Below are 13,777 nucleotides of genomic sequence, written 5' to 3'. Positions count from 1 at the left end.
GGTGTTTCCTCCGACACATTGGTGCGGCTGGCTTCCAGGTTAAGCGGGCATTGTGTCAAGAAGCAGTGCAGCTTGGTAGGGTCGTGTTTCAGAGGACACGTGGCTCTCGACCTTCACCTCTCCTGAGTCCGTACGGGAGTTGCAGCGATGGGACAAGACTGTAACTACCAATTGGATTTCACGAAAAAGGGGTAAAAAGTACAGTTTGAAGGAATTTAGACTATAGAGTATTTCCACACATACACATATACTACTGCGCCTGAGCAATGGAGCAAATGGAGCTGCTGCATCCCCACTTTCTGGTGAAAAAGTGGGGGTGCAAAATGATCATCATCCATTGGGTAATTTTCAATGATTAATAATGTTTTGAGCTAGTATGTATTAAAATAGATGTGTCCATTTGAAATATTATATAATAACGATGCAATTGTGTCGATTGCACCCTGTCACATCGAGATGGATTGTTTTTACCACTCTAAAGTTTTGCTTCGCTCCCATGCGCCACTGTTTTAGTTCAGTGCAGATAGAAAGCACTAGTTGCACCACTGTTTTAGTTCAGTGCAGTTAGAAAGCACTAGTTGCACCACTGTTTTAGTTCAGTGCAGATAGAAAGCACTAGTTGCGCCACTGTTTTAGTTCAGTGCAGATAGAAGCACTAGTTGCACCACTGTTTTAGTTCAGTGCAGATAGAAAGCACTAGTTGCACCACTGTTTTAGTTCAGTGCAGATAGAAAGCACTAGTTGCACCACTGTTTTAGTTCAGTGCAGATAGAAAGCACTAGTTGCACCACTGTTTGAGTTCAGTGCAGATAGAAAGTGCTAGTTGCACCACTGTTTTAGTTCAGTGCAGTTAGAAAGCACTAGTTGCACCACTGGTGTATAAAATGAAAAGGGACCTGCAAAAAAATAGTTTATCTATTTTGTTGTACTGTTGTTACATTTGCATCGTTGTGTCATCCGATGGTGTTGGTCCAATGGTGTTGTTACATATCATTTGAGCGGCATGTATCATTTCACTTTGCCTGAACACGGCCCGGGCATGTCTTGGCTTTGCTGTATGGCAGCCTCTGATTCTGAGTAGCCTCCCTTTAGCGTATGAAAGGTTGCACCTTTGCAGAAAACTGCATGTCAGGTAGCTTGTGGGCTGTCAATAAGTAGCTCGCAAATTGAGAAATAATCAGTAGGCCTAATATTACATGATTAAATCTGTGAAATAATTTCACCCCCCAAGCTGTTTACAGGCATTTAACACCATTCTGCATTTTGCCATCTATTTTCCCAACATCAATCGGTTAAACTACATTGTCAAAATGTTTTCATTCAGTTACAAAAGTAACAGTCCTGGGTGAGCCCCATATGCAAGCGCACCATTGTCGCTTTGCAGTTGCAATGTAGTCAAGCTGTGTAGGCTACATGCAGTGCATTTGGAAAGTATTCAGACCCCTTCACTTTTTCCTCATTTTGTTACGTTTACATTTAATCTGAAATGGATTAAATAAATACAAATCCTCATCAATCTACACACAATACCCCATAATGGCAAAGCAAAAACCTGTTTTAGAAATGTTGTAAATGTATTAAAAATAAAAAACAGAAATACCTTATTTCCATAAGTATTCAGACCCTTTGCCATGAGACATCCTTGAGATGTTTCTACAACTTGATTAGAGTCCACCTGTGGTAAATTCAATTGATTGGACATGATTTGGAAAGGCACACACCTGTCTATATAAGATCCCAAAGTTGACAGTGCATGTCAGAGCAAAAAACAACTTCATGGTAGACGGAAGCCACTCCTCAGTAAAAGTATCACGTCTGGAGGAAACCTGGCACCATCCCTACGGTGAAGCATGGTTGTGGCAGCATCATGCTGTGGGGATGTTTTTCAGCAGCAGGGACTGGGAGACTATTCCGGATCGAGGGAAAGATTAACGGAGCAAAGTACAGAGTGTTCCTTGATGAAAACCTGCTCCAGAGCTCTCAGGACCTCAGCCTGGGGCGAAGGTTCACCTTCCAACAGGACAACGATCTTAAGCACACAGCCAAGACAACACAGAAGTGGCATCTGGACAAGTCTCTGAATGTCCTTGTGGCCCAGCCAGAGCCTGGACTTGAACCCGATCGAACATCTCTGGAGAGACCTGAAAATATCTGTGCAGAGCTTGAGGGGATCTGGAGAGAAGAATGGGAGAAACTCCCTAAATACAGGTGTGCCAACCTTGTAGCGTCATACTCAAGAAGGCTCGAGGCTGTAATCACTGCCAAAGGTGTTTCAACAAACTGAGAAAGCGGTCTGAATACTTATGTAAATGTGATATTTAAGTTTTCTTTTTAATACATTTGCAATAAATTACAAACCTGTTTTTGCTTTGTCATGATGGGGTATTGTGTGCAGATTGATAGGGAACATTTTTAAATCAATTGTAGAATAAGGCTGTAATGTAACAAAATGTGGAAAAAGTGAAGGGGTCTGAATGCTTTCTGAATGTACTGTACAGTATGTGACTATGCGCCATAAAGCACAGGATAATTTGTATCTGGATAAAACAAACAGCTCCGCTTGGTAAGTAAAATTGACAAAATAAGCCATTTCTACCCTATTTCCATCAAATATGTATGCTTCTGAGACAAGTTAATTTAAAAAATGTTCATGGTGACAATGCTTCAAAAAACGGTGCCAAAAAAAAGCCCTTGTTGGAGTAAAAGCGGAACGGTCAAATAATGTGCTTGCTGAGAATACACTTTTGTTATTCCTCATACTTTTCATGATTATTCTGTTTCTTCACTATTTCTTGTCAAATATATAGCCTACTGACTGTGGTTGTTGTTCAAAATGACCATTTGTGAGTAATTGCAAAATAGTAGCATATTCCTGTTAATGCAGGCTACATATTTGTTCAAATGTAAAACCTTTTTATTCTCTCATCATTTAAAAAGGAAAGATTCTCAAGGTAGGCTACAGTAGAATGATTTGTGTGGTTTTAAGAAACAAAACACAATTACGTTATGAATGCTGTGCTGTTCTTTGTTTCTATTTATCAAATTAGGCCTACACAATAAGAAAACATGCAGGCAGTATATGAGTAGCTCCCCCCAAAATATTTTTGATGAAGTCGTTTTTATGAAATAAATGGTTGAAGACCCCTGCTCTAGCCCAAACTGTTCAAATATAATCAATATTATCGGAGCTACGTTTTATTATTTCTGTTGCAGATTCAGGGCCGCAATTTATGGATATATAGAGCTGCCAAAAAAAATCTAATTTGATCATGATAATGGTAAATTAATAATACATTGGCAATATTATTTTTAGGTGAACATAATCAGTGATCACATTTAAATGCAAAACTCCAGTTGGATTTTTTTAAGTTGACAGTTCTTGTTCAATGCCCTTCCAGATAACACTGCCATATTGCGAAAAATTAGAATTTAAAGATAAACCAAAGTAATTTGTAATTGTACTACATTATTGTGATCGCATTATTTGTGACATAAAGAAGACGAAAACTCAATGTGCAATTAAACAATGCTTTTTATTAACCTACCAAGTGCAAAATTATAATTAAAATCCTTATTAGGTAAAACAATATTATTAATAATTTTATTTATTTATTTTTTCATCATTGTCATGTGTTATCCTGGCCACGTTGTGGCCTGTCAGTCGATAACTGTAGGTGGGATTGTCAAGGGAGGAGCAGGATATTTGTGAGAGTCTCAGAGTTGGTAGGGTTTCAGATCTGTCAATCAATCACTATGGGTGGGATTTTCAGGGAAGGTAGTAGATAAGTAAACAAGTAATTAAAAAACTTTTTCAATATAATTTATTGTGACAAAACCTAAGAAAAATAGTTGTGTTCTGTTCATAAATATGGATTCCCCCTGTTAAGAAACAGCGTTGCAGGAAAATTATTTTAATATTATAAATGCTATAACATTTTTGCTCTCCCACTTTCAGAAAAAGTCAGTTGCCCGTGTGTACCACTACTTGTTTGTTGCTGCTTTTTAACACAATATGCATAGTACATTGCATAAATATTATACACATATACACACACAATAGTATTATCCTGACAAAAGCATTTTTATTCAACAGTAAATTGCGTTGTGTTATACGGTACATTAAGTCACATTCTACAGTCTTAGCAGTGTGGGTAACACATTACCTTAAGTTTATATCTGTGTTAGAACAACTTAATGTAAAGTGTTACCTCAGAGTGTATCTTTATTACTCACTCCCTCTCTTTCCTTAGGGGGATGACGGCCTACCAGTATCAGGGTGTTGGAATAAAGTAAGTGAAAGAGCGTTGAGTTCCTGCTGTGAACATTATCTGCATCTTGAGGTGATATAGTGCTTGGCAGTTCTACTTTTTAAATGATCCCCATGCTAGTATAATCAACAACATCATCTATAATTTCTTAATTTATACTGTAGAAAAGTGCTTATTATTAATTGTATTCATGTTCATTATGTCCTCAATGAACATTGCATGAACTAATGTGTGGTTTGTTGACTCTTGTTTTCTCCTTGCAGTGACGATAACTTCGAGGTGGCATGTGTGATTGTACATAGAATATTTATTTTTGTACTTTGTATGTGCTTTCTTATATTGATGGAAGAAAAAGAAAATCATAACAATATGCCAGGAGTTTTGTACAGATTGTTTATTTTTATTACTTGTAATAATGTTTATGTATTGGATTTTATTTTATAGCTATGCATTTTGTCAACATGTTTGAATAAGGAAGAATTACAATGTGGCTACATACAGTATGCATGATATTTGTGCATAATGTGAATGGATATTGCCTATTAACTTATTGTATCATGTGATTTTGTTTTGTTGTGACCATGCTGCACTGAATTGTGGGGCTGGAAAGATGAAGTGTTGGCTTATTGAAATATCTTAGTTGAACCCTCTTTGTAGCGATCAAAACTATCAAAATGAACAGCACCGCAAATAATTCCTGTCTAAATATGTACACAACTCAAGTCACGGTGACAGACAGCACTGTATTTAGTCTGCACTGTACAGTATAGCCATTTGAATCACTAGCACACAGATACCCATGGATCTCATCCGATTTTTAACCGTTTAGGATTTCTGATATCATAAACCCATAAAGTATCCTGAATATCCAGCATGCCACACAAGCACATTTTGTCGCTTTCTCTGAAAGGGGATCTCATGAAGGTGGTTTCAACTAAGATTGCCAGACCATTTCAAGCTTTAATTGTTTCCACCATGGCAAAACTGCCATTTTTAAATAGAAAACAAATACTTAGCATTTGCTGCTTTTTCACTGGCTGAGTAGTTATACAGCCAGAGTGACCAACCATTCTAAGCTATAGCTTCACATATAACCTGACCTCAATTTGTCCAAGTTATCTGTAAATATCTTTTGAGGACCAAATCTAAGGGGCCACCTCCTGCTTTTTCACTATCAGGCTCTCTTTAACCGTAGGTGTTTGCCTTTTCGTTAGAACGTTATCAAATTGAGACGAACCCATGTTACAAGCTTTCTCTTGGATGACTGAAATATTGCTGCTCACCCTTAAGGCGTGCTGCTGCAACCAGCCACATAGCCTCTACGGCCAGTGTACCTCATCCATGTATTTATATGAAGAAAGCCATTAATGGACAATAAATATATATTTTTTGTTAAGAAAAACCAGACTTGTTAATTACAGCTGTTTTATAGGATGTAGTAGTCTACGTCGCCCTCGCTAACTGTGTTTATGAATCAGTATTGAAGAAATGGATGAAGGGGACTGGAGAAGAGTTGCCCCATTACCGCTGCTCATTGTAAAAAAGCTGTGTTCTGCTCTGCCTGGAAATGTATAGCTAGATTAAGAGATTGTCAGATTACCACCCTCAATAAAGTCTTCATCAGGTTCTTATACCTCATACTAGCGTGTGCCTTGTCCCCCTGCCTTGCCCTCCTTGTGTTAGAGTTCAACCCATAGTTCATGGGAAACCATTGAGAATCTGTGTTCAAATGGACATGTGTGTTTGTTGACCTAATATGTTCAACATGACAATTAGAAATAAACATCCCATTTTTACAGTACATACAGTTGTGTGCTTTAAAAATAACACACAGTCAGGACCATCATTATTGGCACCCTTGATAAAGATGAGCAAAAAATACTGTATAACATATATAATACAAATACTGAGCTATATTATACACTGCAAAAAATTAGGAAATTATATTATTTTATACTAATACAATTGCTCGGAGCAATATATCATAAAAGTAATAGTGGTCAAAAACAGATAGGGGTAAAAATGATTGGCACCCCTGTTTTCAATACTCTAGCACCCTCCCCTTGTGAGTATAACAACACTGAGCTTTTTTCTAAACTGTGATTAGAACACATTTGGAGGTATCTGAGACCAGTCCTCCATACAGAATCTTTCCAGATCCTTGACATCCTTTGTCTACTCTTATGGACTGCCCTCTTAAATAATGTATTGTTTCATTTTGCAGTCACTTGTATTGTGAATAAGAATAGAATATGTTTCTGAACACTTCTACATTAATGTGGATGCATGCTACCATGATTACGGATAATCATGAATAAATCGCAAACAATGATGAGTCAGATTGTTACAGAGGCATTAATATCATACCCCCCCCCCCCAAAAAAAAACTAAAACAAATGCTAACCTCCCCTGTTATTGTAATTATTGTAATGGTGAGAGGTTAGCATGTCTTGGAGGTACGATATAAAATTCTACCCTCCCCTGTTATTGTAATGGTGAGAGGTTAGCATGTCTTGGAGGTATGATATAAAATGCTAACCTCCCCTGTTATTGTAATGGTGAGAGGTTAGCATGTCTTGGAGGTACGATATAAAATGCTACCCTCCCCTGTTATTGTAATGGTGAGAGGTTAGCATGTCTTGGAGGTACGATATAAAATGCTAACCTCCCCTGTTATTGTAATGGTGAGAGGTTAGCATGTCTTGGGGGTATGATCTTTGTGCATCTGTGTCTCTATTTACAATAAAAGTGACCCCAAAATGACACAATACATTATTTACCATTAATTTATATTGTGCACAACATAATCCCAAACATAACCAAAACAAACTGCAAATGCATCCAACAAGTTTGTGTAGTTATTGCATGCTATGAACATGGGACCAAATACTTCATTTTTGACTATATGTTATACACTATATGTGAATTTGTCTAAATACTTATGACAAATTAAAATGGGGGGACTAGATACTGTACATAAAGTGCATTCATTTCTAAACCGTAAAACATATGTATGAAAATACCCTCAAATAAAAGGTGACATTCTTTACTGTCACTTCATATAAAACATTTCACCTCAAATCCAAAATGCTGGAATATAGAGCCACATTAAAAGTGTTAGCTTCACTGTCACAATAGGGGAGTGATTTTTTCTTGCATCACTTTGCATAGAGTACCATGCAGAGTTGTGGATCTGGGGATCCCTTTGATATGCAAATGTTCCATTTAGCATGAATTGTGGGAAGTGTGCATTTAAGTCTCTTAATTTCATTGCCCTGCTCTGGTTTGTAGTGACCTGAATGTGTGTGTGCCAAAAAAGCATGGATTGTGCTGTTTGAGGTGAGGTCTTTGAACTGACATATACAGCACACTACAGTACACATGAATGGGGGAAAGGCATATAGATTGGTAGTATGGAAGTAGTTATCCATTGACATGAACCTCTTTTTCCTTAAAAGGGTCAAAATCCTTTCCAACTGGCCAAGTAGTAGAGGTTCAAGAGGTCTGCTCAGCGACATTTCGCTCAAAGCTACAGAATGGAAACTTGAAGACATTTGGAGGTATCTTTGAGTTTTGACCCGACCTGTGGTTGCCATTTTACTCAAAGATTTTCCAGCCGACTGAAGACAGAGCCAGTAATGTTGGGGGGGCTCCAGTGGCTTCAATAAGAAGTCAATAAACAAAAGGATTTCAGTTTCCAATGAAGTTTTTTGTTGAAGGCTTCTCAGGGTAGAAAAGCCGTCAAAGCCACAGAGAGACACGGATGCATTTCTTTGAGATGAATTTGCGTGATTTTCATCTGTCTTTATTCACTATGTGAAAGTAAGACATGAACCTTTTATAGTGTACACTTCCCTGTGTTTTATTTGACACCAACAACTGTGATTCAAGAATTCAGAGCAGCTCACAGAACATACAGAAATATTCTCTCCCTGTTCATGTGTTTCCAAGACAAACCAAAAAAAAACGAATGGAAACGCTTTTGATGATTCCTGATATCAAACTCACTGCCTTCTCTACTATCCTGGGTGCTGCAGGCATACAACAAACTGTTTATGTAGCTATGTTGCCTGACCTGTGCCCAAGGAAGAACTTTAGTACGAGCATTATACTGTTGGTATACATTATATATACTAAAGACATAGTATATTACATTTATTTACATTCTTGTACTGAGGTGTAATACTCACCATATCAATGCTGAAAGAGTAAGTATTGTACAGTAGGTGAGGGTTCACACTTTATAAAGTGCTCACTCCGTGTTGTTATATATTACATTGGTGTGACATGGGAGCCTCTCCAAAAACCGGCGTCAGAACATATCAAGCATATGAATTACTCATCGATATATACATTTTTAGACTGTCTTAGAAAATACATGTCAGCAGTCATACTGACAGCTTTCAATGAGTATTCTAGAATAACTTGATTCATATTCCTGAGAAATGCCATACTAAATGCAAGACATCATGCATCATTTTGGGCAGCTAATTTCAACTGGAATAAATTTGAAAACATGTTTATCCTGTCTGTATGAATCAGTGGGCTTTACGGTTACTGTTTGTCGCCCTTAAATATCGATATGAACCATAAGAAATTTTATTTCTATTGTAGGAACATCTTTATATAAGATTGTAACCTTGAACAGCTCCTCCAAACAATTTTATTCTTGAATACTGATGAAAGAAAGATCCCCTGATTTTTGTTGTTGTGGCTGGAGGCACCAGATCAGTTTTGGAGTTATTGGACAGGTGATAACAGACGCCGAGATTATTTTGAATCGAATGAATTGCTTATTTAGGTCGCCTGTGATGTTTTTATTGGAGCTGATCTGCAATTTAATGACGTTCTTGTGTGAAAACAACGTCTGAAGTCTGAACTGCCAGTATGTCCATCTTGTCAACGACTATGATATCTTGCGCCTTTTACTATGTTTAACACAAACTTTCCTGTTTCCTAAAATAATCAAATGCACAGAAGCATTCCTTATGTCATATTGACAACTGTCTTCTACCCCTTTGCACAACTCAATCCAAATGCACAGAAGATAATTATTTGAATATTCAAAGTGGTGAATACAGAAAAAATGGTGTATTGCGAACAAGGGGCAGTTATTGTGGTTGTCCTTTAAATTTCATAAAAGCCACATCAAGTCTGAGAACTAGGCTTACTAAAGTATGTTGTTCATACTTTACACAAAGTTGATTCTGAATGTATTTAAATTCACATGTAACTGCACATGAACTGCTCCTATAAAACCTCTGTGGAACATGGTCCTTATAAGAGTGGATCAAGTCAAGTGTTGTTACTGTATTAAAGTAACTACTGTAAATGTCACTTAAAGTAAAGTGTTGCCCACAATTGTTGTGTTTAACAATTGATGAATGTTTCCATTTATTTTGAATGCTCTAAACAAGAAGTTGTCCTCCCAAAGATTAAAATTCGTATTTATTTAGTGGAGCCCGTTTGTGCAATGATACATAATACATGTGTAATTGGGCCATTTGATGCTTTTCATTTGATTAATAGATGATTTACTTCACCTCAAATATTTTTAACAAGAGAGTCCATCGTCCCCAATACAGCCCACAGTCCTTAATTAACCAGAATAATCCTATGAAGATTGAATATAAATATACTAAGAATCATTCATTCTTTTGTAGCAAATCATTCAAAACAGCAGTCACCTGTGTGCATTTACTGTAGGGTCATCTTTGAAAGTTTGTGTGCATTTCATTTCAGCTTTTTCTCACTTACATTTTGCACAATGATGGCAGTACTCTTTAGTTTTACCAGATATTTTCTGGACATTATTATTACATGTATTATTTGTATTATGTTTCTTTGGTATACATTTCCCAATTGGTACAACTTTACTGTGTCTTGATGTTATATTGTGTTGTGTTAATATATTAAGTGTACTCTTCATGTAATATGCATATAAGTATTTAACAATGATCTATTACAACAAGTCATTCATGAAAAACACCTATTAACTGATGATAGGTCATGCGTAATTATTTCTGGAACTGAGCACAAAATTGGTCCTTCGTAAGTATTTTTGTTGTCTGCTGCAAAAACTCAAATGAAGTCCTCGATTCATTATTCATTTTTGTCAAAGACAATTTGCAATTCATTCACTCTCACTTTTTATATGAAGAGTACACGGATTTGTTTTAGGACTGGTGTTGTATCAACTGTAAAGTTATGTGGTTCATCACTGGTTGACTTTACCGATATGTTTATGCCAGTCTATGCTCAATGCATTCTGTTTTGTATAAAGTGGATGTATCTCTTTTTGATGCCATCACCATTCTGAGCTTTTAAAGAAATGTAGGAGATTCAGGTTTAGAAACCATTTTTAGATATTATTGTACAGTACTGTATAATACTTAATGTGCTGTTGACATACAGTGGGGGAAAAAAGTATTTAGTCAGCCACCAATTGTGCAAGTTCTCCCAATTAAAAAGATGAGAGAGGCCTGTAATTGTCATCATAGGTACATGTCAGCTATGACAGACAAAATGAGAAGAAAAAAAATCCAGAAAATCACATTGTAGGATTTTTTATGAATTTATTTGCAAATTATGGTGGAAAATAAGTATTTGGTCACCTACAAACAAGCAAGATTTCTGGCTCTCACAGACCTGTAACTTCTTCTTTAAGAGGCTCCTCTGTCCTCCACTTGTTACCTGTATTAATGGCACCTGTTTGAACTTGTTATCAGTATAAAAGACACCTGTCCACAACCTCAAACAGTCACACTCCAAACTCCACTATGGCCAAGACCAAAGAGCTGTCAAAGGACACCAGAAACCAAATTGTAGACCTGCACCAGGCTGGGAAGACTGAATCTGCAATAGGTAAGCAGCTTGGTTTGAAGAAATCAACTGTGGGAGCAATTATTAGGAAATGGAAGACATACAAGACCACTGATAATCTCCCTCGATCTGGGGCTCCACGAAAGATCTCACCCCGGGGGGTCAAAATTATCACAAGAACGGTGAGCAAAAATCCCAGAACCACACGGGGGACCTAGTGAATGACCTGCAGAGAGCTGGGACCAAAGTAACAAAGCCTACCATCAGTAACACACTACGCCGCCAGGGACTCAAATCCTGCAGTGCCAGATGTGTCCCCCTGCTTAAGCCAGTACATGTCCAGGCCCGTCTGAAGTTTGCTAGAGAGCATTTGGATGATCCAGAAGAGGATTGGGAGAATGTCATATGGTCAGATGAAACCAAAATAGAACTTTTTGGTAAAAACTCAACTCGTCGTGTTTGGAGGACAAAGAATGCTGAGTTGCATCCAAAGAACACCATACCTACTGTGAAGCATGGGGGTGGAAACATCATGCTTTGGGGCTGTTTTTCTGCAAAGGGACCAGGACGACTGATCCGTGTAAAGGAAAGAATGAGTGGGGACATGTATCGTGAGATTTTGAGTGAATACCTCGTTCCATCAGCAAGGGCATTGAAGATGAAACATGGCTGGGTCTTTCAGCATGACAATGATCCCAAACAGACCGCCCGGGCAACAAAGGAGTGGCTTCGTAAGAAGCATTTCAAGGTCCTAGAGTGGCCTAGCCAGTCTCCAGATCTCAACCCCATAGAAAATCTTTGGAGGGAGTTGAAAGTCAGTGTTGCCCAGCGACAGCCCCAAAACATCACTGCTCTAGAGGAGATCTGCATGGCGGAATGGGCCAAAATACCAGCAACAGTGTGTGAAAACCTTGTGAAGACTTACAGAAAACGTTTGACCTGTGTCATTGCCAACAAAGGGTATATAACAAAGTATTGAGATAGACTTTTGTTATTGACCAAATACTTATTTTCCACCATAATTTGCAAATAAATTCATTAAAAATCCTACAATGTGATTTTCTGGATTTTTTTTCTCATTTTGTCTGTCATCGTTGAAGTGTACCTATGATGAAAATTACAGGCCTCTCTCATCTTTTTAAGTGGGAGATCTTGCACAATTGGTGGCTGACTAAATACTTTTTTCCCCCACTGTACATGTTGTTTTCTCTTAACTATCTATACTGTATGTATGCTAAGTAGAAATGAAGATGTAGAATATTTTAAAACCAGTTTGTGTGACAATCTATCAGTTTCAGTAGCTAACTAACTGATATGAGGGCATTTATTTCAATGCATTTGATGTAAAAACCATCTGCATGCTGATATTATTGTTTAGAGGCACTATTTTACCATTTAATAGCAACAGCGAAATAACTATACACCATATATGGGCATATATTTGATATGCCAATTCTGCACAAGATGAGGAATTCTGTCAGTTAAGTGACCTTTTATAATTCCCTCTGGTGTTACAGACTCTTGAAAATGAATACAATTTGCAACGTTAACATTAAACTGAGGTTTAAAAATGTTGTTTCTTGAGATTCAATGTGAGTCATCCGTAACCCTTTGAATTAAATCAATCTAATCCAGAGTTCGGTAAGTTTTAATAACTTCGTTGAGTGTGCTGTCAATGGTGTTTTAACAGTTGTTTTTTTTTCAGAAAATGTTTTTACTTTTTATAGATCTTAAATGGCGGAGTACGTCACTGACTGCCAATTGTTATTTCACTGTTCAATACATGTCACATTTTGAGAACATTGTCAATAATTCCAAAAAATAAAGAATTGAGTTATCATTTTTAAATTGTTGTTGCTGGAGGCATCCTCAATTAAACCTAGTGTAAATAACCTGCAGTAGCCTATGGACTGCTCAATATGGCATAGAGCATCTATTCTGATAAAAATGAGTCAATTGTATGCTAATCTACTGAACTTTGAGAGAGGTAATCAAGACATACGTCGGGCCACCATGTAAACGTATAATATCAACGCAAGGTATGAATATGGCCAGTATTCAACTCAGTTTCTACATTGATAAACACCATGCGACCACCAGGGGTAGCCACCAGAGGTAGCCTTGATTTTTCTTGCCGTCATTGGACCGAGTAGGAGTACCATTATTTCCACATAAGACAACAAGCTTCTGAGGAGGATGTCACAGATCACAGTCCATTCAAGGGAGATGACCGTCTTTGTTTTTTCGCAGGTGTTTGAACATCTGGAGATGCTCGTTCATTACACTTATGAAATACTGCATTACATTTTGAGAAACCAGGAACGTACTCGACGATATTGTAAGTAATATAGCTACAACTTAGGCTATTGTTGTGACGTATTACAGGCCAGTGCAATTTCATTTAGGCTATGATAGGACAAGCTCTGATGTGTGGCTGTGTGAACTTATGATTTTACAACATGTATACCATATATACATGGCATTTTTAGTCATACTTTTCGTTGTGTTGCTGCAGCATACTGTATGCATGTCAGTGTTTCAATTTCATAGAATGGTAATTGTTGCATTCTCTAGAACAGGGGTCCCCAAACTTTTTTGCATCAGGGGACCCCCTTTGTGATAGCAAATACTTCAGGGACACCCACATAATATCAGAATACAACTCCTACTTTAGAGCGTGATTAAAA

At 37.5% G+C, this 13,777-nt stretch overlaps 1 protein-coding gene across 22 annotated transcripts in view; it reads left to right on the top strand.

Moving 5' to 3' along the window:
* LOC106606370 (collagen alpha-1(XIII) chain) overlaps positions 1-10,714 on the top strand; it is a 120,816-nt gene extending 110,102 nt beyond the window's left edge. For 18 of the 22 annotated variants that reach the window (XM_045720573.1, XM_014202558.2, XM_014202586.2 and 15 more), the window contains 2 exons: positions 4,251-4,289; positions 7,727-10,714. In XM_045720573.1, the coding sequence (XP_045576529.1) occupies positions 4,251-4,289; positions 7,727-7,756 (69 nt within the window). In that variant the 3' untranslated portion in view covers positions 7,757-10,714. Of the gene's footprint in view, positions 1-4,250; positions 4,290-4,531; positions 5,907-7,726 lie in introns of those variants that run through there. The other 4 variants (XM_014202572.2, XM_045720550.1, XM_045720531.1 and 1 more) reach the window with 2 other exon arrangements.
* Positions 10,715-13,777: the final 3,063 nt, after the last annotated feature.

This window comes from Salmo salar, chromosome ssa01, assembly GCF_905237065.1.
Source record: "Salmo salar chromosome ssa01, Ssal_v3.1, whole genome shotgun sequence".
NCBI classification, from domain to species: domain Eukaryota; kingdom Metazoa; phylum Chordata; class Actinopteri; order Salmoniformes; family Salmonidae; genus Salmo; species Salmo salar.
Note: the sequence above shows the minus strand (reverse complement) of the source record. Positions and strands in the feature narration are given on the sequence as shown.